The sequence below is a fragment of the Glycine soja genome, chromosome 15, assembly GCF_004193775.1.
Source record: "Glycine soja cultivar W05 chromosome 15, ASM419377v2, whole genome shotgun sequence".
NCBI classification, from domain to species: Eukaryota; Viridiplantae; Streptophyta; class Magnoliopsida; order Fabales; family Fabaceae; genus Glycine; species Glycine soja.
The window spans coordinates 5,209,749-5,236,183 of NC_041016.1; the positions used below are offsets into that span (position 1 = coordinate 5,209,749).

The window sequence follows — 26,435 nt, forward strand, 5'->3', positions numbered from 1 at the left end:
GTTCGGTTCAGAACCGATTTTAAAGCAGTTGAACTATTTTGATATAAAACAACCAATTAAAACGGTTAGGAATCCTAGGTTTTTTGCTGAAACAATTTTTGTACACCTATGTAATCTGGCGTACGTTAGATCTCTGTATATCTAATGGACATATGATTCATCTAAAATATAACTCTTATCTATATTTTGTTTTTTAATTATACAATAAAAAAGAATCATATAATTACGGATAGGGTTACTTACTCGAATATCTCTAGAGAGAGGTGCAGGTCCGATCCGAAATCTGAAATATCTCTAGAGCTCAGTGTATGTATCAATAAATGCAGAAAATTGGGTTGGTGGGATGCCTACCCAAAAGGTCATTGTGTATTTAATTTGTTTCCCTCTTGCCTCTATTCCCTTCCCCCTAAAATAAACTACACGATTTGGCTGAATGCAGATTCTGTAAATTTGGCAATGCAGATGGAAAACTGAAACTTGTGTAACGTTGGAAAGATAAAGGACTATTGCTAAATTTATATCAAGACTGGAGTATCATGGAGCAATCCAAATCAATGTTGGAAAGATAAAGGAATTCAAGTTTGAGTTTATGTATATTGATCAGTTATTCCCTTGATTCAAACCATAAAAGTATCCGAGACAGTAACCAGAAACAACTATCATCCCAAGCAAATGGCCTTACGCTAGATACTAGATACTTGATAGCAAATAATAATAATAATAAAGACTAATCTCTTTTAACATCAACCAAAAAGGAAACGTTACAGAGGTGGTGGATGGGCAACCTTGTACGAGTACAATAACATTATAAAAATAACACATCCACTTTGCATCAGTGTTTTCATGTATTTCTAGCGCCACAATAAACAGCTCTTGAATACATCTCTGTACCCTGATTTTTTTCTTTTGACCTTATCATATCATTCATTTTTCTTGTTTTGTTTAAGCATTTTCTCAACTTCTCCACTATATGGTGCAGGATGATAAGCATACTGTTGAAGAACAGAAAAGATAACCATCTCTAGACATACCAAAATATTCTGCATTGCTTCCTCAATGTGCTCCACATCTAACCGCAAATGACGAGATTGAATGACACCAATTGCCGCTAAAAGGTCCAGCAACATTCCCTAAACATGGCCAAAGATAGTTCATTATTATCACATTAAAAGCCCTGAATGATGATGCAATTTTATATGAAGGATAATATAAAGATATAGGGCTAGGAAAAGAATTGAAGGTAAATGTGAGACAAATGGATGAATCAGGCAAATCTCAGGGTCAAATTGTCTTCTGATTTGTATTCTTTCCGATAAATAGACACAATGCAGGGACAAATATGGAAAGATTTTCCAATTTACAACAAATAAATGTTTATTCTCTAATTCCTAATTTCACATTTTATACTAGGGATACAATTATTAGTTTATTACACAGATCTGTACATGAACAAGGACAGATTAATAAATATGGACAGATTCCTAGGCTAATACTCAGCAGGTGTTGAAGATTTATTTATAAAATTTTACTAACTACATCCCGGGTCATCATCATCTTTAGACCATGCAAATCGACTAAAGTATTTAACATAAATACACCCCAAAGTATAACACAATAGGAACTTATGGTGCCCAATTAATAAACGTTAGTTTGATAAAGTGTTTTATAACAACAACAATAACAACCAAGCATTTACCCAATAGGTGAGATTGGTTACATAGATCAAAGTATCAAATAACAACACCATAATGTTCTGTTGTAAATCACGACAACAAAATAATTATTAACCTATAAATCCTTCTTTATTGTTTCGCCTATTGTTTTTCTTAGCCTTCTTCTACCTCTAGTGATTATTTTACCTTCCATTTGGTCTTCTCTCCTCACTGAGTCTTCTAAGTCTTATCCACACATGCTCGGCCTATACCCATTTTACCTACTGTGTTCAGTCACCCAATCCAACACAACATTCTCATTTTTCCTACATCGAGTTTATTCTCTTGTTGGCTCTGTGCTGCTTTTTATGGCTCTAAGTGGTCATTAAGCTGATTATATAAATGATAATGAGTTTACCTGCCAAAAGCAGAAGAAAACAATTCCTTTGATGCACAAGAATTTCGCTAGAGGCTTGTGTGGTGCCAGTTCTTTAGCAAACACATGGTAAAAGACCACCAGAGAATACAAGGCTAACGACACAGATGTGTTGAGAACAATGGTGAATGCCCAGCTCAACCAAGTTGGATACAGCCCGAGTAGCTGTAATGCAATCATCAGAAAGGAACATACTGGACGGACAACAACAAACTGCCATGTCCAATATTTTAGAAGCTTCAAATTATGGTGGTTCAGGCGAACAGTACAAGGCTGCAGAAGATCGATTTACAAAATTGTGAATACCATGACATCACAAACATCATATACATATGCAAATTTCTTGTTAGTAGATCAAATTCATTCTCCCCAAAATTTTAGTACAATTCTAAGTGTGCAGACTGCAGAAGCAGGCCATACCTGAAAGAGTGTCATTGGAAAAGAGTGGTGAATTTCCCTGCCTTTAATTTCATCGGGCACAATGTTTCTACTAATGGATATGTTCAGGTAACTATACATCAAAGCCAGAAACTTGGCAATGACCAAAGCTTCGTAACATTCTTTAACTGACTCTAAAAAGGTGAAAAACTCCTTGCTTCCTCTGATATCCAAGAGACCCACAAAGGAGACAGCTGCATAGATAGGAGCCATAAGGATGATAATGATAATAGCCTTTTGCTCTTTCGGATTCTTCCAATAGAAGAGATGCTGAGACATTAACTGCGTCGTGAAATGCATGGAAAGCATAACACAAAACGCGGATCCCAGCACAGTAATCTGTGCAGCATTGAGAGTACTTATATCTATCATTTCTTATTACACCCTGTCTGAGATGAAAGCTTAAAAATTTCAGAACCTGCAAAAGAAATTCAAAGAGGGGTCAAATCAAACAAAAGGAAATCAGAGCATGAAACAAACAAAGAAACAATACCCTCAGAAAGGAAACTATAATTGATACTATCAGCCCCACAGTTCAATTAATAATAATAAGAGGTCACTATAATTTTATCACCAAGACCAAAACATGTTTGTTTCATAACAACCTAGTTCCTCTCGTAAACAAGGACCACTTCGTTTTGAAAAAAAGACAAATTTCGGGTTCGAACAGGAAGTAAAAAAGCAAACTTGATTTACGAAAAGCCAAAGGAAAATGGAAAGGAGTTCAAAAGAGAAAGCACGAAACGAAACTCACCTTATTCGACGCGATTCAACAGCTTCTTTCAATGGCAGCGGAAGCGATGACAGAAAGGGTTTATGATTGTATAAGTTTATAATTGAGACACGTGGCTCCAATTCCGTACTAAAACTCTTATGAATCATGACAATTCTCATGAATAAAATAAGGATGTAAAATTAGAAGAAAAAAAATATTTGCTTTTATTTTAATATTTACAGTGAGAACGAAACAAAATTTTAACATGTCCAAATAATAAAATAAAACTTTATTTTCTCAATAGTGAAGCTCAAAGTAATTGAACAGTTAGGCTGTAGTGGAACGTGGTATGAAATCCAGTTTGTTATGAATGCCCTAAAACATGCATGCATGCTTGAGCGAATAGTATTAGGAGCCTTTTGGAAAAACTATGGGCTCTTTTCTAACTGGAGTTCTTCTAATACGGATTGTAATGGAAGGCTGAAAAGCTTCAAGATTGTGAAGTAGCTGCTGGACGGCCATAACTAAGACCATAACATCACTTGAATAAAAGAAGCCAAGTCTATTGTAGTCTTCTGATTTCTGTGTATTGTAATCAAGTGATGTTATATTAGCAAGTCTTTCTCAGGGTTGGCTCAATCGACACAATCCAAACTAATAATGTATTTACTTCGAGTCTGATTAGATCTAGAGATTCTTATTGTATTTACTTGGAAAGTTAAAATATTCAATTTTCCTAAAATCAGTCGCTTGCAAAAGCCACAAAGAAGAGACGCGAAAAAGTGTTTGTTTCAATAATCATATCAATTGATAAATACGGTGTGATTGTTTAAATGAACTTGCCATATCAATTCCTTTAGCTGTTATTTTAATCCGCAACCATATTAGAATCCTGAGATCTTAACAAAGAAACAAGTCCAAACACAAAGGATCCAGAAGTATGTCACGAACTTCAGTATTTACGACAATTTTCATGGCAAAAGCAATATCTTCCCAATATGCTGGCTGCTTTCCATAAGCTGGTGAGCCTCCGCTGCCTCAGAAAGCGGGAAAGATTTGTAGACCACAGGCTTAACCTTTCCTTCGGCAATTGCAGGCCAAACATTCTTCTCCACTTCACTAACAATCACAGCTTTATTTTCCAGACTTCTATTGCGTAAACCAGCTCCTGCACAGCATCCACCATCATTCACAAATGTTAAGTTCAACCAACTCTAAGTTAGATCCTACCATGCTCCATAAAAACATTCCAATAATGAAAAAAGTTTGTCATCAAATGTTTCCTCATACAAAACTCATTTTCAAGAAGATAAAAAGAAGTAGAAATTCAGAAGGAAATGTGCCTATTCTTGCAGCAGGTAAGTCTGGACTCTGGAAGGAAAGTAACCACAGTGATATATAAGAATGCAGAAAGATATATAAGAATGTGAGGAAAACACAAACATAATTTATTAGAAGTCATTGGAAAATTAAGAAAGTTTCCACTATTTTCAATTTTATGATTATTCTCCCCTCTACCCAAAACATAGAAGTTCATAAACTACTTTGCATTTTTTAGTTATTCACGCAAGTGACTGACTTTTTATTTAATTTTAATTTCTTCATCATCCAACATACAAGAGATGGCACCATGATCAATAGTATACTTGCACATACAAATGTTTACAAGTAGAAACTGAATATGATCGAGAGCATATATTGATAAAGGGTATAATCCAAAAATTGCAATACCTTGTACTGTGAGACGCTTAGCAAGTAAAGGGCGTAGATCTGCTTGTGTACTAACCCCACCTTGAAAGCCAATAATAAAAAGCCTTCCATCAAAATTCAAGCTATCAAGATTTCTTTGATAGTAGGATGCTCCCATACAATCAAGAATAACATCAACACCTGCCACCACACATCAGTTACAGTGTTCAGTATGCTTCTCCGTAAAACTAGTAAAATGCACAAACAATAGTGGTACCATATAGATTATTTAGCGGCAATGAATGCTGGATAATTACATAATGCAAGCAAGAGATAATAATAATACCTTGGCCACCAGTTTCTTCCTTTACCCGCGCAACAAAGTCTTCTGTTTTATAATTGATGCCCACATCAGCTCCGATACTCTTGCAAAAAGCTAGCTTCTCCTCACTTCCTGTTAAGCAATCAATATGTAGAATAAAATTTGGGCAAACATTGGTTGGAATTTCAATAAACAAGTAATTGAAAACAATATAGCAGACATCAAATCTCCATGTTGAAATAAATTGATTGAAAATTGAGTGTTGTTGAAACACACACACACACACACAAAAAAAAAGAAGCAGTAGTGAACCTGCAGTAACAAACACTCGTGACCCTCGATACTTGGCTATCTGAATTGCAAATGTACCAATCCCACTGGAACCTCCATGAACCTGAGAATTAACATATTGCTTATTAAGTCAGCAAAGCTCAACATGCAATTTTGTAGGTAAGATCCAGAGATGACATACATACCAACAAGGTTTCCCCTTGAGATAAGCGACTCATCATGAAAACAGTTGACCAGACAGTGCAAGCAACCTCAGGAAAACTAGCTGCATCCGTGAGAGAAACACCGGCTGGAACCGGAAGAACTTGTCCTACCGGAACTGCAACTTTCTCGGCATATCCGCCTCCGGCGAGAAGAGCACACACCTGTTAATTAACCATAGCATACCTTGTATTTCACTCACAGTGACAGTGAATAGTAAAATTGAAGAGAGAAAGGCCCAATTAGGAGTACCTGATCACCGATTTTCCAGCTGGAAACGTTTTTACCCAGGGAAAGGACAGTTCCGGAACATTCGAGACCGAGGTAAGGGCTGGCGCCCTTAGGGGGAGGGTAGGAGCCTTTCCTCTGAAAGGTATCGGCTCTGTTAAGGGAAGTGGCGTGGACTCCGATGAGAAGCTCGTCGTCTCCGACTTGGGGATCTTCCACTTCCTCAAGTTGGAGCACTTCGGGACCTCCTGGCCTCGTTATCACTATGGCCTTCATTTTCTTCTTCCTTCCAAACCAAACCTATCACTGTCCTTCACGCTTTTTAATTCTAATTCTATCTCTCTAGTCTCTGCTAGCCACGCTTCCCCTAATAAACCTCACTTGCGTCTTCCATCTTTCTTTCTTTTTTCTCTTTTCTAAAATATATTTCTGTTTAGCGGTTCCAATATCCTCATTTTTACAATATATATCTATCAATTAAGTTAATCATGCGAATTGTTGTAATTTTTACACCTGAATTTGATTCTTTTCTACGAGTACAAAAATATACCTTTTAGTCTTGTTAATTTTTCTTAACTTAGATTCTTTTCTACGAATTAAGTTTAATTATTTATTTTTAAAAGTGGGTGAAAAATCAAAATTCCCTCTCAATGATATTTGATCTAGAAATCTTGCAAGTTAACTTACAATTCGCTTTTAGTCGGATTATCGCAAAGGTTGAAAATAAAACCTTTCGGCAACTATTTTAGAAGTTAAACCTTAATTTAACTTATAAGGTTCCTTTAAAAACAAGCAAGAATTTTTACCCAAACCAATTACATTTCAATTTCCCATTATCTAAAAGAGAAAAAATAATTTTAATATTTCCGGTGCAATGACGTAATACAATTTTCAATAATTATTGTGCTGTACAATTTTCAATAATTATTGTGCTTTGCAATGAAATGGTGACCTAAGATTTCATGAGTTTCCAATGCCGAGCTAAGTTACCAAAATTTTCAACAAAAGATAATTTTGATGTCTCCATTCAGCAAAAGGGTACTGGCATAGTATAAGAGACATGGGGAAGTTCTGGCAGCGTACAACAGTTGAAAGCTAGGAACAAAGATGATTATTGTGACTATGCTTTGATGGGGGGGTGTACTAATTTTGTTCATAGTTTTACTTGCACTCACAGATCTACGAACAGTAGCTAATGAACTAGCTAGACTAGTTTTGTTAAGGAAGACAAGTCCCGTCCTTGGTTTTGGACGATGTATTTGCCTTTGCAAAAGAAATCATTTATTCGTTCTGATCCAAATATACTTTTTTCAACTGAACCAATTACGGATTTTACACAGATTATGGACAGATAAATTGATTTTTTTCACATCCAGGCTTCCATTCGGACTAGATGAATGCAGATTGTAACTAACTTATTTTTAGAAACTCGACAACTAAGACTGCATTATGAACGTAACCATAGGCTCTATTTCAATCCCATTTTACATCAAAACAAAATATAAATCATACTATCCATGACTTGATACTTCATATGACATCTCTCTATGACTTAAAAAACATTTTATCTTGAAAAGAAAAGATGATCGAAAGTTTCGCTCATCTGAAATTATTTATATTGAACTCAAATGCAAGGAACAATGCTCTCACGTTAACCAGTATCTTCGATAACAGTGTTAATTCATATATCAACAATACTAAAATAGCTAGCACCGGAAAGAAAACCAATACATGATTCAACCTTAAGAAAAGCCATAGGACAATTTACGCACTGTTTCGAAATGTAGGATAATGTTCCCCCACACAATAAGAAAGCTCGGACTGCAATGATTGGAATACCAAGCAGAAAGCTATCAATTGAAATAAAATTCACAAAAGAGAGCAATTTTGCATAAACCCCTAATTCATTCTCGAAAGCACACATTTTAATTCAACCAAAGAAGCATCCCTTAAGTTAAAACCGTCCAACCATGGTGCATCAAAACACCCAAGTTGTTGTACTTAACATGGATTTTAAGAGTGTGTCAGATTACAAGTTTTCAGCACCTGCTACATCAGCCAGGGATAACTGTAAAATTGTTGATCTCATCATCCACAGCACCGTGCATTCAGCCAAACAAAACAATAAGAATATACACCACAATCACATAGAGAAACAAAAAGTGTCCTACATCACCAGGGCATTCATTCTAGTACTAAATTTTCACATACAAATGAAGAATATTCAGCATTAGCCACATAACGGAGACGTTAACGAAAAATACAACACAATCCGTAGGTGCGAGCGAGATAGAGATTCGCTTGAAATAACTGGCATCACTGTCCTCACGCATGAAAACGAATTAAAATAGTTAATGATAAGCTCATGGGATAAAACAGTTTGATTAACATAAGAAAAGAAAACAAAATCCTGCAAAATGGAGAGATAGAAAAAGGCTACCAAAACCCATACATAAAATTGGTTTGTATGATAAAGAGACTAATCAACGGTTTGCATGATGTCTTCGGGAGCGAACTTGGTACCCTTCTCCTTATCGGCGGCGGCACGACCCTTGGCCTTGCGATCGAGAATGGCCTTGCGATCCTTGTCCAATTTGAGCTTTGTGACAACCACCTTGGAGGGGTGAATCCCAACGTTGACGGTGGAGCCATTCACCTTCTCGCGGGTTATGCGCTCGATGTGGATGACCCACTTGCGACGGTACACCTGCGTCACCTTCCCCTCGCGACCCTTGTATGTTCCGCGCACCACCTGCACCTCGTCCTCCTTGCGGACTGGGATCGACCGCACGTTGTACTTCGACCGGAGCTCCGCCGACAGAGGGGCGCTCATCAGCACCCTCCGCACGCTCGACGGCGCCGTGAAGTGAGCCTTTCGGCTCTTGCGGCGGCTGCTCGACACTCGTGGATTGAACTTCATCTTCTCTCCTCTGTTGCCGCTGCTTCCTCCCTAGGGTTTCTCTGTCCCTCTGCAATCCAATTTATTGATGTGTAACCTAGGTCAAGCTTTTGCTTCTGGGCTTATGGGCCTGCTCAGGAACAGGGTACTTAGGCTTTACATCTGGGTCAGCCGTGTTAACTTAAAACAATTGCCATGGCTTTGGCGCCTGACAGTGTTTTTGGATGACTATTAGTATTTAATATTGTTAGTATGTGAATCTGTGTAATACATGACAAATTAGCATTTGATTATTTGATTTCACATGTAATATTAGATAATTGTGACTTAAATATAACTTTTATTCATATGTAAATTTTTAATTATATTTATCTTAATACTTATTGTAAAAAAAATTATAAATCAAAATATTATTAATAGAATTAAGTATGATGATGTTTATTTTAATATTAATATCATACTTTATTTATAACATATATCAAATGATAATTATTAAATGTGAATATTATACAAAATATTAATCATCATTATTGCAAAACATAAAGTCGATGGAAATTAAATGGTAGCCCTAATCCAAATTATGGAATTTGGGTAATTATCTTAATTAATATGATTATACAATTTAAGTTTATATATAATAATTACAAGTAATTACCTTAATTATATATATAGTCAATGTTTTAAAATTCAGAGTTAGTGTTTGATTCGGTAGGAATATTAGGTTCGTGAATTATTAGTCAAATCAATAAGTGATTAGTTAAACTAGATGAAATTGTATAGTTAAAAAATATATGTAAGTATATAAATTCATCTGGTGTAGGGTTAAGTTATTGTAACTTTTAGTTGTTGTTCTATAAAAAATTGTAACTTTTAATTATAGGTTTTATGATTTATCCTTATCTCTAAATTTTATTTGAACATGTTAAACCAACCTGTTCAAATTAAATTTTAAAACACTAATATAAATTATGGATATTCTTCATTAAAGATAAAATTACTTAAGTTATATAAAACTATTGTGGGCGACAAAATCTTCTCTTAGAATATGTATAATAAATTACATACCCAATACTCAAATTAATTAATGGAATAATAATCATACACCAAATGTCAATTACTTTCCCATAATCAAGATTCCAACCCAACCAATCACCATTAAATCTTATGATAGTGAATATTCTATTGTGTTGGATAAGTGGGGGTTGTATGGATTGAATTTTACTTACATAATTTTATTTTTGTGTTAATCCTGTGATCCACCAGGGGAAATGAAGATTGACTAATGCAAAGTTTAGTCTAAAAATAAATAAAGTCGGATTAAGAATTGTTTTTGTTAAGGATCGAACTCAAATACTACACAAACGACTCAATCTTATTTTCAGCATATTAATTACTTATGTTCAACCACTTGGTTTAACTACACAATTTGGCATGTCATGACATGACCCTCTTTGCTAGCTCCTGGCAAGGGTACTAGGTGCTCCGATGAAAGCTGAACTAAAGAACATGAGAAATCCAAACTGAAGAAGAGACATCTACAAACCTTTAAGTCTACCCATCTCTTCACTAAATTCTGTTTTCTGCTGACCTTACATGTTTTGTTTTCTTCAGGATGGCACATTACGTACAGATATATAGGCATTTATGTGGTTAGCTTGAAAAAAACTCATGAATGGTTTTCATTGAGTGCAAGAATTCAATATCTATTTTAAAAGCATCGTCCAAGTTGACTTCAAGTACAAGCAAGATGGGGCGCATTATATACAACGAAATTAGATAGTATTAGTAATTAGATATTAATAATAGATAGTATTAGTAATGAGATAACGATGCATCTGCATCTTCCAGCGTATATGGTGATGTGAAGACTACTTACCACTAACGTATTGCTTGCTTGAAGTTAACAGTGTACCATAAGCAAAGAACTTAGAACTCTAATTTCGTTGTATATAATGCGCCCCATCTTGCTTGTACTTGAAGTCAACTTGGGCGATGCTTTTAAAATAGATATTGAATTCTTGCACTCAATGAAACCCATGTTACGTGTTCTTTCAAGCTAATCACATAAATTAAATGCCTATATATCTATTTATGTGCCATCCTGAAACAAATCATGTAAGGTCAGCCGAAAAGATAATTCTAGTGAAGAGATGGATAGACTAAGACGTTTGTGGATGTCTCTTCTTCCATTTGGATTTCTGTTGTTCTTTAGTTCAGCTTTCATCGGAGTACCTGGTGCCCTTGCCTGGAGCAAAGAGGGTCATGTTATGACATGCCAAATTGCACAGGTAAAATTCAAGCCATGCAAACCCCACTTTGCCAACACAAATTATCATTTCATTATCAAACTAGAGAATTATTAGTGGTTGGATTGGGATCTTAATTATTGAAAAGTAATTGACCTTTGGTGTATGATAAATAAATAGGCACTTTTAGAGCCTGAGGCATCGGAAGCCGTGTACCAATTGTTACCTGACCATGTCAAAGGTAACCTATCAGCCCTCTGCACATGGCCTGACCAAATTAGACACTGGTACAAATATAGGTGGACAAGTCCACTTCATTTCATTGACACACCGGATAATGCTTGTTCTTTCCAGTATTCAAGTAAGCATTACTTCTATCTAGTAATTAATCTTCTTTTTTTTGTGTGTGATTAGCTAGTAATTAATATTGTCACGTGCTCTCAATAAACCTTCCAATATTAATGCTAAATTTTGTTGCTGTTTGTTACCATAGGGGACTGCCATGATCCCCAAGGCGTGGAGGATATGTGTGTTGCAGGTGCTGTGAAAAATTTCACTTCTCAACTCATGCATTACAAAGAGGGGACATCTGATCGGAGATGTAAGGATTCAAGTTTCTTATCTTTTTTACCCTCTTGAGAAGTTTTGAACTTTTTTTCTTTTTCACAACCGGATTGTTAATTTTAACAGAACAACCAAACTTATTACTACGGAAAACGTACATTTTTATCATAGAATAACTTGTTTTTTTTTTGTTATGAATAACATTAGAGGGATTTTCACTTGTATTTTTTCTTTAATGCCTTGGTTTCTGATCTTACAGATAATATGACTGAGGCGTTATTGTTCTTGTCACACTTCATGGGAGATATACATCAGGTATGTGTGTGAAAACCTTTTCAAAGTCTTATCATGTTTTATTGTATAGCTTTTTACCAATCACATTAACTAAAAATTTTTACTTATGTTTTCAGCCAATGCACGTTGGATTCACAACTGACGAAGGAGGAAACACGATAGAACTACGCTGGTTTAGGCACAAATCTAATCTGCACCATGTAAGCTTCAATTTCATCTCCATTTAGTATTCACAAATTACTTCTTCACGTGACAACTATTAATTTTGTTGTCTATCAATAGGTGTGGGACAGAGAAATTATTCTCACTGGATTAGCAGACTATTATGATAAGGATGTGAGCTTCCTTCTCCAAGACATTGAGAGGAACTACACTGATGTAAGACTAATTACAATTTGTCTGACACCCTTCATTGTATTTATTAAACACGTTTGATTGATTCCAAATGAAATCAACAAAATCAATTTTCTTCTATTCAGGGGATCTGGTCAGATGATGTTACATCTTGGAAACATTGTAATGATATCTCTCAGTGTGTAAATAAGTGAGCTCTCCCTCTCTTCCACCTTCAGTTCCCACCATCTCTTTTTCTCTGGCTGTTAATGTTCACATTCCTCACATTTTGGAATCATGTAGTTGGGCCAAAGAGAGCATACAAATAGCTTGCAAATGGGGTTACGAAGGAGTTCAACCTGGAACAACTCTAGCAGGTGAACAATTCTACCAATTATTTAAGGACATATAGTCACAGAACTAACAAGATTGCCGGTTTAGATGCTAAATAACCAGTTCATGAAACTGCACCAACATTGATTAGTTTGAGGTTTTAGTATATCAGCATGAGATGAGTAGACTCATTAGAAGTTAAAGGACTCTGTGTAGTGACTTTGTGCACATATGATGCTTTTGTAGATGATTACTTCGACTCAAGGATGCCATTTGTCATGAAACGAATTGCTCAAGGTGGAATTCGATTAGCCATGATTCTGAACAAGGTGTTTGCTGACTCTGAAGAAGGATTTGCAACAGCAACTTAGGCAGGCAGACCCATCAACATAAAGTTGTTTTGAATTTGTTCTCAATTGTTAGTCCATTAACATTCTGACTACAACCTGCCATTGCTGTAAGTTATTTCAGCATGTACTAGGCATTGCAGAATTCCCCAAAGCTAAAGAATGAATCGAGAAGAAAAGAAAAATTGAATTATTGATAAGCATAGCAACTAGCAAAGCAATGATGTGTTTTTACTCCACCTTTTCTATTTTTCTTTTTATATTAGACCTGTTGGCTACAAGAGACTCCATCATTTGAGTCGTGCTTAAGGAATTCACATTAGGAGGTATCGAAAGGAAGAGGGAGAAAATAAGATATTCCATCACCTAAAGCTTGCAAGCAAATACTCCGTCCAACGTATAATAAATGTCGTTTTACATTTTTTTACACAAAAAAACAAACTAGTAAATAAATAAAAAATAATAATAATTTTTTAAAATTAATCTCATTACTAAATCAATTTACAATATTATACTATATATATATATATGTGTGTGAGTGTGCCAATTAAATAGATGTGGCATGGCTATTTTGCACTCAAATGTATTCAAAATGATACTTTAAATTAAATTAATTTATACTTAAAATCATAATTAAATACGCATTTTTTATAATAAATATTTATTACTTTTTATCTAATATAAATCTACCAATGTGAATCGTGTCACATTCTAATAAATATTTCAATATATATTTCAATGTTGTTTTAATATATATATATATATGTGTGTGAGAGAGAGAAGTTTAAAATGATTGAAAACTACATTAAAACAAATATGATAATATAGTTACAGACGGGGCTTAGAGTCCAAGTCCTTATTGGTTATTATCCAGTCCAACCGATAGGAAGAACAAAATAGCATAAAGAGAGCATCACCACACAAGAATTTTACTTGGGCACATATTCACATTCTGCACACATTGGGAGTGTTGTTAGGTGTACCCAGTATTATTATTAATACACTCAACACTAACCATGAAAAGATAGAAATATCACTTACAGAATCAACTTACAGATTAATTTAATTTGTAAAGAAAGAAATTAGTAGGGACAGTTTTGTCATTTTCAAAAAATACTGGGTACACCAACAACAATAATGCTGGTGCACCTAGCAACACTCACACATTGTGGGATCATTGCTAACTTGAGTAAGAGAGTGTCTAGGCCATTGATATTGGCACACCTTTTTTTATCGACACACCCCTTCTTTAGTTTATTCTTTTTATGAAATTACTCCTTCTCAAGAAAATATGTTTCCATTTTCTATTTGGGGTGTGCGTTTCTAATACAAAACAAAAATGCATTTTCGTTTCGGAATGTCTCACAACACAACAAAACTTACTTTTTCATTTAAAAAACATGTTTTTTTAAATAAATAAATAACAAATGGGCCCAAAATCAGTATGACGTACCTCCTTAGCCAACAAATTAAGAGGAGTAGGGTATAGTATATTTACTATAATTTTTATTTCACTATATATCCATTTTTAGTTTTTAATCACTAATAATTAGATTATACAAAGCGATATAGCAGTTAAAATAATAATTTTTAATTCCCTTATAATGTTGTATTTTTTTATCATTTCTCTCAATAATCAAATACATTTTATGTTTTTAAAATACTAAATGATTTAATATTTTACTTATCCGATATTAAATAAATTTATAGGAAGATATAATATCATCTCTGTTATGATGAAACATAGAACATCATGATGGTAAGAGTTTCATGCTTAAAGGAAAGGAAATGATTTGGTATGAAGCAACACAATAATGTTTTGTGGTATATGATGGCAACAAAGTCATGTTCGTGATCAACAAGAATCACACGCGAAACCCAGCAGAGGTTACACGTGGTGGATGGCTGATGGTAATTTCTGAGAAAAATTCTTTACTGTCTTACTTTCACTGTTCCAAGGTTTAAATTTGAGAGAAGGGTCCCTCCTCCCTCTATCTGTCATTCCACTGTTTTTTATGCTTTGTTTGACAGTCGAGACTGAGAGTCTGGGCTCTGCTCATTGCTACTACGCGCCATTCACCAGAAATTATTGTTCATTCGTGGAATCATTAAACACTCCTTGCCAAAGGATCTTATGCTTCCTTCACACCAGTTATAATAAATAAATAAACATTGTCATGTGCATTCGATTTTGCAAGTGAAGAAAAATTTCCGTTAATTATTATGTTTTAATTAGAATTTAAGAAAGCAATTTCTTTTTATTGAAATTGTGAATCTCTTGTGATAATTTTTCAGTAAACGCTAGAAGATTAAATTAATCATATTTTAATTCATTCCTTAGTTTTGGGCCGACCAAAACTCGTATAAAAATGAAATATACATAATAAATTCTATATATTTATTATATAAGTATATACTCTAAACTTATTTACTTTATATTCAACAAATAGGTTACAAATTTACTTTTTCAGATAATTCCAACCTAGTTTTTTACTTTGTAAACATATTACAATGTTTTACATATGCAATTTGAAAAAAAAAATCAAATCACGACAAGAAGTTGTTGTGTCAAGACTTGAAATGCATTTAGCAACTAGATTCAGCTTACTGAGTGTAGTTTAAGAATTAATTTTTCATTAAGTTAAAACAATTTTATATTAGTATCACTCACGGGGATTTTATTAGATGAAAAAATAACAAGACAAAGACAGGAGAGTGAATGCATTTACTAGTTTACTGGATGAAAGCATGCTTTAAATGAAGATTCTTACTAATCAGCAGCAGCCAATATTATAAATTTAGTCCCCTTATTTTGTTTCGAGATTTGTTTTTGGTCTTATCATATTAAATTCATGAATTTAGTCTTTATTTTTTTATAATCTCATATTCTAGTCCTTAACTATGAAATTGAACTGTTAATTGCTTATTTAAATCATTATGTATTGTGCTTTTATTGAATATTGACTATTACATGTCATATTTTTATTGGACGTTAATTTTATACACTTAATTAACGTTAACATCCAATAAAAATGTAACACATGACAATCAAAGTTTAATAAAAGTGGAACACATGATCATCAAAATAAGCAATTAAGATTAAATTCGTGAATTAAATTATAAGGAGATCAAAATTAAATTTTAAGACAAATAGAAAATTAAATTTACAATTTTACCTAATTAGTATCATTCTTATGACCATGCTTAAAGAATCAAATGTAAAAGGTATTTATCTTATAAATCATAAAAGAATATAAAAAAATCATATTCAAAATAAATTGATATATCTCAATAATTATTTATTTATTTCAAATACTTTTCCTTAAATGAAAGCTATAATGGACAGTCGACACCTCACAACCGTAACATTGATTGATTAAGCTTTTGATTCAGACGCATCAAGTAACATGAATGATTGAATCCCATACCGTATAGCACTAGCTAGCTAGCTGCCTTCACTTCACGTTCACAATGACATTGATTCAGTGGGCCAAGCAGTCAACTCGGGCAGAACCCAATCGGCGCCGTTGAGTTGGTCCACGTGGCCTACCGCCTGAATGATCAACGGCCACATGCATTTCCTTTCGGCTACTGTGTCCCCACCAACACAACACAACACACACTGTGCTACTATGCCTGTCTCTGCAACCCAGTGAAAGTGAGAGTGAGAGACAGACACATGAAAGAAGGACTCTTTTTCTTTTTTCCTCAAACAAAGTAAACAAAGTCGTAAACAACATTATGGTTTCTCGTACCAACGTCATTTTTCTCTTTTATTTATTTATTATATAGCCGCACTTCGAGAAAGACAATGGAATACACCATCAATACCTAGTTCCAAAGAAAGTTTTACAAATTAAAAAAGGATGTTATAGAAAGATTACTTGAGTGAAGAAGAACTCAATCACTCTGAGTTGTTGTTCATAAAGAAGACTGCGTTTGTGATATTTTCTCCTACCATGTCTGGCTTTCTTTGAACTTTCACTCGCAGCTTCTTATTCTTGTGATCTAAGTTCCTCTACTCTCATTCCAAGCGTGGGTGTATATCAAGGTACTTATTTACTTTCATGGTGTTGCATGTTTTGTTTGTTCTTGGTTCAGTCATTCTGAAAACACTGCTTCTTTATGTGTAGTGTTGCATTCATTATGTTAGTATCTGGTTCTCTTCTTCATGGTCACGGAACTATGGTTCTTTTTTGTTATTGGAGTATGGGACTCGGGCTAGTGAAGTGACCATGAGTTGGTTGAAAAAAAAAATTGATGGAGAAAATGGTTATTGTTTATATCTTTAACATATGTAAAAAGTGTTTTCCCTGTGCGTTCATACCATCATAAAATCCAAGTGAAACAAGATCTGGAAGAGTGTTTGATTGCAAAAAAACTAGTCTTTATGACAAGCATGTTAGTGTATACATTATGGCCTTATGGGATTTGCAAAATCCCCATTTGAGAATTTCCTAATGGCTTTTGTGTATCTCACTTTCCTTCATACAAATCCAAAGTGAGTTCAGATTCTATTCCAAGCGTGTAGTTTTTGTTATCCTGGTTGAAGAAGCTTTAATTTCTGACTTGAGTGTGCCTGTATATGACTTTTACCCAAAACTGCGAACAGGGCATAAGCTTAGCTCCATTTACTCGTGATAAACTAAGGAGCTCTGTAAGCAAATTGGGTTTCGATATATTGTGTTCTGTTTCATGACATTTTGATGTTCCTCCTTTAATCAAGTGTCGGGAAGCTATTGTTAGCAATTGTGAATGTTCATGCTTATTACGAATTGATCTTGTAACAATGATTAATTTGTTTTCTATGACATTTTGGTCATTAAAGTATATCACTTTTGCGAGTTTTGTCGAACAAGATTGTATAAAACTTTTGACAACTAAGCAATAATAGGATGCGTAATTGCGTATTATTAGCATGATAGCAAGTGTTGCTGTATCATGACTTTTCCAAATTACCAGGATCCGGATTCCTTGTGGTCGGAGGAAGCACGCATGCACGCAGTTAGACGATTAGAACTGTCATAAAGATTCAACAGTTGATGAATTATTTTAGTAAATTCAACTTAAAAAACACATTTAAAATACTAACTGTCTGATCAAATTAGACAGTCCACATTCACGATTGTGTGAATGCGTGAGTGCAGGTAATCTATTTCCAAATTACTATCATGGGGTTTTCTTTTCCTTTACTCCAATAGAAGGCAATCTATGAATAAGGCAACCACACTTGTACCTTATATATGTGTGTGTGTCTAAGAATTTTAGTTTTTTGTAATAAGGTGGAGTGATATAAAATGGAGGAGAGACCAGAAACAGAACTGATATCTATACCGGCGACACCAAGGGTGTCAACCCCGGAGATACTGACACCAGGGCAGAGGTCACCAAGAGCAGCATCAAAGGAAGGAAAATCATGGACCCCAACTTCTTTTATATCACCAAGGTTTCTGAGTCCAATAGGGACGCCAATGAAGAGAGTGCTTGTAAACATGAAGGGTTACTTGGAGGAAGTGGGACACCTTACCAAACTCAACCCTCAAGATGCTTGGCTTCCCATCACCGAGTCTCGCAATGGAAATGCTCACTATGCTGCATTTCACAACCTCAATGCTGGTGTTGGCTTTCAGGCCCTCGTTTTGCCCGTTGCTTTTGCTTATCTTGGCTGGTAACTTTTCCTAGCTGTTCACCACGTTACATTACATTTTGCATATGTTCAAGTTCAACTGCACTGGTCAAAATTTCTGTTGTGAAACAGCATGCATTTTTTTTTTATTCATGGCTTCCTTGTTTTTACAATTTTACTTGAAGGAATTTGTGACATACTTTATCATATCAATATAATTTCTAATCTTTTTCCTCAAATTTGTGGCAAGGGAAAAAATATTACTGTACAATTTAATTTATTTTCTTAACCTTCCTACGTGTAGATTGTATCTTACCCCCATGTTAAGTTCGTTTGATTTTAGTCAAATTAGCTTGTTGCTATCTTCCAAAATGACAGCACGCCGTTTTAACTAAAGTTTTTTTTTTTTTCAATATGAAGGAATATCCCATGCTTTACTTTGTAATATGCATGCGAATTTTCTTTGTTTTCTTTCTCTTATATTTGTAGGAGAAACTTTACTTTCATTCTCTAGAAAAAAGAAAATATTGTCTCCTTGTCTTGGCCCTACGCATGAAAGTAAGATGGTTTTGAATTGCGAGGCATGCCTTTTACAAATATCGAAGTTCATCGTAGGTTTTATTGCTTGAATGGAAAGAATTTCAAACAAGGGGGTGGGGTGGGGCGGCATCAAGATGCTTGCCAATTTGGCCCTTTATTTTTTGCTTTTCCCAAAGTTCAATCAACTCACCATTGTCTAGGACTCTGGGGAACAGTTATAATTTTGTCCATATTATCTCTTTTTAGTGAAATAGAGGGGCCCCTAATGTTGGTCATTCAATTGATTAGTGAATGCATCTTTTTATCATAATTTCCATTTTCTAATACTGTTCTGGAAGCAACTTTCCTGTCCTTTGACTATCTTTCTATTTGTAGACGTCTAATAGTATAGAGACTAATAGAATATGAAATTTGTCCAATTTAGTTGATTAGAAAAGTTTGTATACACTATAGAATATGGAATTTGTCCAATTTATTTTATGAAAAATATTTCAGCCCACTTGGAAATACTTTATCCAAATATGTTGCAGGAGTTGGGGAATTCTTTCCTTAACCATAGCATATTGTTGGCAACTTTACACGTTATGGATTCTGGTTCAGCTTCACGAAGCAGTTCCAGGTAAAAGATACAACAGATATGTGGAGCTAGCACAAGCAGCATTTGGTAAGCTTGTCTTTCCCTCGATTACTTTTTCTAGCAAGTTGATGTAACATAGTTAAAAAAAGGCTAATTAATTAACAATGCTGAAATGTTTTGTAGCATAGCTGATTAATATATGGCCCTAAAACTTGCGTTTTTGGATTTAAAGCCATCATCAAAGAACTTGCTGGCTACTTAAACTAGATTGAAAATTTAGACACATATAGCTGTCCTAAAACTTGTATTGCATAATTTGAAAAGGATATTACATATTTACATCATATTCCTATGTGTATTATGTAATGGTTAGTTTGTACCTTCTTTTGCAGGGGAAAGATTAGGAGTCTGGCTTGCTCTCTTCCCAACTGTTTATTTGTCAGCAGGAACTGCAACAGCTTTGATTCTTATAGGAGGGGAGACCATGAAACTGTTCTTCCAAATAGTTTGTGGTCCCACTTGTACTTCAAATCCTTTAACCACAGTGGAATGGTACTTGGTTTTCACTTCTCTATCCATTGTCCTGTCTCAGCTTCCAAACCTCAATTCAATTGCAGGACTCTCACTCATTGGGGCAGTGACAGCCATAACTTACTCCACCATGGTTTGGGTACTCTCTGTAAGCCAACAAAGGCCACCCTCCATCTCCTATGAACCCCTATCTTTGGCACAACCTTCTGCTTCTGTATTTCTTGCCATGAATGCACTTGGAATTATAGCCTTTTCTTTCAGAGGCCACAATTTGGCCCTAGAAATTCAGGTACTTGTGAGTTGACAATAAATTATTCTAGTTTTGCCTAAAATTTTGTTTCTCTGTAGCTAGTGATTTAGATATGCTCTATTTTATTCAGTCCACAATGCCTTCAACTTTTAAGCACCCGGCTCGTGTGCCAATGTGGAAAGGAGCCAAGGTTGCTTATTTCTTCATTGCAATGTGCCTCTTCCCTATTGCTATTGGTGGCTTTTGGGCGTATGGCAACCAAGTAAGTAAACTGAAAACTAGATTCTTGATGCCACAGAAATACAACTGATTTTTATATGAAATGTCAGTGTATTACACAGCCATCTAATAAGATTTGATTATTTTACGATATCATCCAATTCATTAAATATGATTTGACAATATATAAGGTGAATTACTATTAGATATATGTAGGGATGGATCGAGAAGTCTATTCAAGGGACAATTGAATTTTTTTATTTATTTTATAATTATTTAAATATTACTCCCTAAAAATTCTATTAATTTTTTGTTACAAACTTTGGAAGGCTCATCTTACGAACATAATAACAATTAATTTTTTTTTTTTTTAGAAATCAAACTCAAATATCAGTGAGTTTATGACTCACACATACTATTTAATTACTTGAGTTAAACTTTCTTATACACAATAACAATAAATAAAACTCATATTAATAGGATCTTACAATCTAAAAAAAAAAAGTCATTGTATATACTAATAATTGAAAGTCATTAAATTCTATAACAACGATACATATTTATGACATAATAATATGATATCTATATAAAATATATTTATTTTATAATATACGAAAGATAACTTATGTTAATCATGGTAGAAATGAAAAGATTATATCACGGGAGCTTTGAATCCTTAACGTAAGAAAAAAAATAAAGCAGGACATTAATTTTTGTTATAAATTTCATGATTGTTGTACTGTTTCACGGTTAATATTCTATAGAGTTATTTCTAAGTTATTTTAGGCAATTGATCCATAAATTTTAGGAGTGCTGCAAGACAATATGCAATTTTAGGAACCATTGCGCAAGACAATATAAAGTTACACAATTATATTTCATACTTAACAAATAAACGAACCATCTTGGGAGTGGGGACTGACGCCTCTGATAGTTTTTATTTATGGTGCATATAAATTAAACTTGTTTCTTTATATTACTTCAATAATGATAATTGTATTCATCATGCATGCAGCACCCTTAGTTTTTCCAATTTTTTTCTTACAGATGCCTCCTGGAGGGATTCTCACTGCTTTGTATGCATTTCACAGTCATGACATCTCAAGAGGAATACTAGCCTTAGCTTTCCTTCTTGTTGTGTTCAACTGTTTGAGCAGTTTCCAGATATACTCAATGCCTGCTTTTGACAGTTTTGAAGCTGGTTACACCAGTAGGACAAACCGTCCCTGCTCCATATGGGTGAGATCAGGTTTTAGAGTCTTCTATGGATTTGTCTCCTTCTTCATAGGAGTGGCACTTCCCTTCCTCTCAAGTCTTGCTGGTTTGTTGGGAGGACTCACTCTTCCAGTCACTTTTGCATACCCTTGCTTCATGTGGGTTCTCATTAAGCAGCCACCAAAATATAGCTTCAATTGGTACTTCAATTGGATTCTGGGTTGGCTGGGGGTTGCTTTTAGCTTGGCCTTTTCCATTGGAGGTATTTGGAGCATTGTCAATGATGGGCTTAAACTTAAATTCTTCAAGCCCAATTGAATTTTTAATAATAGGCCATGCAAATGCACATGCACTATATGGTAATGCTACTCTTTAGGCGTTTCCCAATGGTCTAATAATATAGTTAGTGCATGTCTTCTTCCGCCCTAAGCTATCTTTGGTGGAAGATTTGGTTGTATTGTGAGAAGTGGTGGTAAAAGGAAAGCCAATAATTAATGAAGAGAATGATCCTTGTATGTCTAAGTGGAGACAGAGTTAGACCTTGCAAGTTACTAAAGTTTAAAGAGTATCTCTCCATGCCTTCACCGTTCCTCTTGTTGTGGTTCTCTTTTCACTGGGTGATATAGCTTGTTATGTTTAGAACATTTAATGGTTTGCTCTTATTCATTTTTGTAGAGACCTCCAGAACAACCCCCCCTCCCCCAACAAAAATCGTCAAACTCTTTCAAATTATTTGTACGTTGTAACCCGTGTGATTTCAAAAGTTAATTTCTCAGCGAATCCTCCTTTCAATTTTTCTCTCTCTCTGTACTGGTGACTATTAATTTGGTTAATGAGGAGCAGATAAATCTTCTCTATCAATCTAGTGAAAAACAAACTTGCTAAGACACATTGTTTATCCTCTTTCATTTCAAAAAATTGATAGAATTTCAATTTTGAAATAAAAGAAAAGTGTGGGGATAAATATAAATGACAAAAAGATATTGGAACATAGTCTTAGAAGAGATGATGGAAGAAGAAGGAGTTCATTTTGGTCTCGGTACTAGAAAATAGAATCCTAAAATGTCACAAAACGTAAGGATATTCATATTACAAATCTGATTAGAACTAAGCTTGTGATTTAATTTTTGATGCAGCAAGTGAGGAAAAATAATTCTTAATTGTTGGTATAAAAACAAAATAGGAAAGTAAGTAGCAGTAATAGGAGATATAAGATTGGTCTAATGATGAAAGAAGAATGAAAGAAAAAAAAATTACTTGTTTGAATCTCTCGTTAACAATATTAATAAAAATTAATAATTAATATTTATTGATAAAAAAATTCTAATAATTTACTTAACGAAAACTAAAATAACTAATTGCAATATACAGCTATACGTAGCACATTTTAGAGTTATAATACTATTGGAATAACAGCTATTAGTCCTTGGATCATGTTCCAAAAGGTGACTGTTTGGCTAGAACAAAACCTATACCTAATAATTAGCTCATATAAATATTAACAGCTATACTAGACAATTTAATTATGCTAATTTTATTTTGCACTATGCATACCACTTGAAATCTCGCATATGTGGTTGATGATGTGCTTTAAAGAGAGATGACAAAATTAAAGAAATAAATCATTAAGTAAGAATTGTACTTCAAAGTTCAAATGCCTTTAAGATTGTTTAAGCCGTTGCGTCAATTATGGACCAACTTCCCCAATAATGTCTTCCGTTATATTATTCAACTTGCTCTTGTATTCTTCGAGTCTTGACCTTTCAAGGTTTATCCAATTATTTTTCCTTTCAAGAGCTTTAAAGCAGCACACTCACACTAGTTTGTCCTCTCCTAATAATCACTATCATCTCATGGAACAAAAGTTTTTGTTTATGCGTCAATGGGGCAGTTTTTTTTTTCCGAGTTGTTAAGATTATTCATCAAGTTATTTATCAATTTATTTGCTGATGACACAAGAGATTACGTATTTTATATAGGACATGATTTATTAATTTTAACAAAAGTTATTATTTTATACGGATTTGTCAGAAAAAGTTTTGAATTGCCTATAACATGCTTATCGTCAGTGACTCGGATGCTTAAAGATTATAAAATTTCAATGCTGATGACAGAAGAGGTTACATATTTTGCTTTTTGAAAGGAAAAAGATTACATAATGCATACTATTGATGAATAATTGGTGCTTGATTTGAATGGAAAATTCGGAGGAAGTATTCGTCAATTACATTTGTATATTACTCGAGTGAAAAGAGTGAGAGGCAGAAGAAGGTGTGGGGGAAGACACATGTAGTCAAAATTGGAAAAGGAGAGTCGAGTGGTCAATGGATATTTATGAAAACAAAAAATAAAAGAAGAGAAAGAGGTCAACTTAGGGGGCCCGATGCTACTCTCTAGGCGAACACATTGATTTTTTTATTTTTTTTTTAATGTAAGAACACTTGAATTTATATGCATTATTACAATACATTATTCATTATTATTTTTACAAGATTTATCATTTGTTTTTATTGCTACTGAAATGTAATGATCACATATTGCAAACGGAAATTAAAGGAAAGTATTTTCCAATCTCGTGAAAGAAAAATATTTAAAACTTATATGCAAAAATTAAATGAATATAGTCGCTCCTAAAAATGTTCACATTACTTTTTCGTTTGATTAGTGTAAACAAATTAGTAGATAAACCAAAATATAAATTATTTATATATATATATATATATATATATATATATAAAGTACTATAATTTAAATATGATGCAAAAATGGTGATGTAAAAATATCAATGTGTTAAAAAAATGCTCATTCCGACTTAATAATAAAATAATAACAATTCATACAATTCTAGCATATTAAATCCAAGGTATCAAATTCATGATATCTATTTGTACTCAATTTGATGTGTGAAAAAGTTATTTGATTTAATTTAATCTTATATGATACTTAAAAAAAGTACTAACTAGTAATAACTTAACTTAGTTCTTAAAAATATTAAAATAAACAAAAAATTAAAATATTATTTATTATTAATTTGAAGTAGTAAATAAAGTATTTGTTTATAATTTAATCGGATTAAGATAAGCCTTAGTGATAGTAATGGTGTGATCTTTGTGCTGTAGAATCTCTGAGCCTGGGTTTTGTCGTTTAGCTAATGGCAACTCCGTCAAAATCAAAATCAAAATCAAAAGTGGCTTCTACCACAACTCACCATTCCATAACGCTCTCTCTGATCTTTTCTTTTGAGCGTAGAAAATCACTTCACTTTCATGAACCTCTCTATTTCTTATTTATAATATGCGAGCATTTTAACTCTTTTAATAAATAGTACATTTTAATTGGTAAATTTGTTCCTGCCAGGATGTTAAGCTAGCTGACCTTCAAAAGATGATAGTATAACAAAGCTCAATTCTTTAGCCCAACTACAAAAGATCAACATGGTTAATTCCTTAATTTAGTTAAGTACAGAGCAGAGTGTTGAAGGGTTGCTCAATTAACTAAAATTAAAGATTTCGCATGTGGACAGCGATCATGCTTAAATAAATAAAGTTCAGATCACAAAATGCTTCCACTTGATAAGTACAAAAATTATGCAAATTCAGCTAAATGATACTGAACTCATTGCTCAAGAGTTGTTGTACTCATTAGCACCACAACAAAAGATGGCAGCAATGGAATGAGCCAAGCCCAATACAACTGCAACCTTCACTTGTCCCCTCTTTGGAATTGGACGCCCAGAGAACATCCTGGGAAAGCTTTTTCCATCCTTCATCTCACCCAAATCTGCTTCTTTTCTTCTACTTCTAGACCTTCCACGTTTGCCTATTATATAGACCGCATGTTACTAAAGTGCCTCGCTTTGGGGCTATACTTCATTCAAATCCCTTCCCACTTGCTTTTTTTACTCTTTCTTTGACCATATATACATGACTTTCTATGTTCCTCACTTGTGCTGTCACGTGTGAATTCAATCAATAATAAAATTAGAAAAAATATATTTTGACAAGTTGACACCTTTAGAGAGAAGTGTAGATATGGTTTGATCCGAAGTGAGTCGTCACTCTAAAATATATGTCACTGCCAGAATGAGACACCCAACATTTCAACCGAGACAGACAACGTGAGCCAAACAGAAAATCAAATTGAAGACTGTTAGGAGTTTAATTATCTACTACACGCTACAAGCTAAAGGTAAACATTCTTCTTGCTGATTTTATTACTCATGCTGTATTTATAACATGGAATTTGATAATAAAGCTGAATTTCAATAATTATCCAGCTGCCCTGTAACTAACTTGAAAAGGGAACTATAACAGAATTGGTTATTGTCTCAAACCAATTTCCTATAACAGAATTGTAATTGCTATTATCCTAATATCTACTCAGCAAGAATATACTGTGTGATTCAGACATAATCTTGATAGTGGGCTGGTTTCTTGGTATCTCTCTTGGGACTATCCCTGGTGGGTGCTTCTTTGCTGATCTGCGTTCC

General features: G+C 34.0%; 5 protein-coding genes and 1 non-coding gene across 8 annotated transcripts; 2 read left to right on the forward strand and 4 right to left on the reverse strand.

Annotated features, from left to right (window-relative positions):
• Nucleotides 1–561: 561 nt before the first annotated feature.
• On the reverse strand, nucleotides 562–4,040 carry LOC114387986 (transmembrane protein 184A-like). 2 transcript variants are annotated; one of them, XM_028348302.1, is made up of 4 exons: nucleotides 3,132–3,252; nucleotides 2,509–2,944; nucleotides 2,071–2,361; nucleotides 562–1,130 (listed from the first exon to the last, which is right to left on the reverse strand). In XM_028348302.1, exons 2-4 carry the CDS (start codon nucleotides 2,896–2,898, stop codon nucleotides 921–923), a joined length of 891 nt encoding a protein of 296 aa, XP_028204103.1. In that variant the 5' UTR covers nucleotides 2,899–2,944; nucleotides 3,132–3,252; the 3' UTR covers nucleotides 562–920. The 2 variants fall into 2 exon arrangements, with proteins under 2 accessions (XP_028204103.1, XP_028204102.1); XM_028348301.1 differs by lacking the exon at nucleotides 3,132–3,252 and adding an exon at nucleotides 3,281–4,040 and having other exon boundaries at nucleotides 572–1,130.
• An 8-nt stretch (nucleotides 4,041–4,048) lies between these two features.
• Nucleotides 4,049–6,365, reverse strand: LOC114387985 (quinone oxidoreductase PIG3). Its single transcript, XM_028348300.1, has 6 exons — nucleotides 5,997–6,365; nucleotides 5,729–5,908; nucleotides 5,565–5,646; nucleotides 5,277–5,384; nucleotides 4,973–5,131; nucleotides 4,049–4,409 (listed from the first exon to the last, which is right to left on the reverse strand). The coding sequence occupies exons 1-6, from the start codon at nucleotides 6,246–6,248 to the stop codon at nucleotides 4,213–4,215; spliced, it is 978 nt and encodes a 325-aa protein (XP_028204101.1). The 5' UTR covers nucleotides 6,249–6,365; the 3' UTR covers nucleotides 4,049–4,212.
• Nucleotides 6,366–7,989: 1,624 nt separating this feature from the next.
• LOC114388793 lies at nucleotides 7,990–8,072 on the reverse strand. Its single transcript, XR_003661587.1, has one exon. It is a non-coding gene; the product is annotated as a small nucleolar RNA R38 (small nucleolar RNA).
• A 50-nt stretch (nucleotides 8,073–8,122) lies between these two features.
• Nucleotides 8,123–8,983, reverse strand: LOC114387987 (60S ribosomal protein L26-1-like). The gene has a single exon (XM_028348303.1). The coding sequence runs from the start codon at nucleotides 8,890–8,892 to the stop codon at nucleotides 8,452–8,454; it is 441 nt and encodes a 146-aa protein (XP_028204104.1). The 5' UTR covers nucleotides 8,893–8,983; the 3' UTR covers nucleotides 8,123–8,451.
• A 1,987-nt stretch (nucleotides 8,984–10,970) lies between these two features.
• On the forward strand, nucleotides 10,971–13,253 carry LOC114387146 (endonuclease 1-like). Its single transcript, XM_028347279.1, has 9 exons — nucleotides 10,971–11,159; nucleotides 11,298–11,478; nucleotides 11,611–11,718; nucleotides 11,941–11,996; nucleotides 12,092–12,175; nucleotides 12,258–12,353; nucleotides 12,455–12,519; nucleotides 12,612–12,685; nucleotides 12,888–13,253. The coding sequence occupies exons 1-9, from the start codon at nucleotides 11,022–11,024 to the stop codon at nucleotides 13,010–13,012; spliced, it is 927 nt and encodes a 308-aa protein (XP_028203080.1). The 5' UTR covers nucleotides 10,971–11,021; the 3' UTR covers nucleotides 13,013–13,253.
• Nucleotides 13,254–16,703: 3,450 nt separating this feature from the next.
• On the forward strand, nucleotides 16,704–22,738 carry LOC114388439 (lysine histidine transporter-like 8). 2 transcript variants are annotated; one of them, XM_028348932.1, is made up of 7 exons: nucleotides 16,704–17,039; nucleotides 17,951–18,135; nucleotides 18,271–18,656; nucleotides 19,685–19,818; nucleotides 20,124–20,551; nucleotides 20,643–20,774; nucleotides 21,779–22,738. In XM_028348932.1, exons 3-7 carry the CDS (start codon nucleotides 18,286–18,288, stop codon nucleotides 22,262–22,264), a joined length of 1,551 nt encoding a protein of 516 aa, XP_028204733.1. In that variant the 5' UTR covers nucleotides 16,704–17,039; nucleotides 17,951–18,135; nucleotides 18,271–18,285; the 3' UTR covers nucleotides 22,265–22,738. The 2 variants fall into 2 exon arrangements, with proteins under 2 accessions (XP_028204733.1, XP_028204735.1); XM_028348934.1 differs by lacking the exon at nucleotides 17,951–18,135.
• The last annotated feature ends 3,697 nt before the right edge of the window (nucleotides 22,739–26,435 follow it).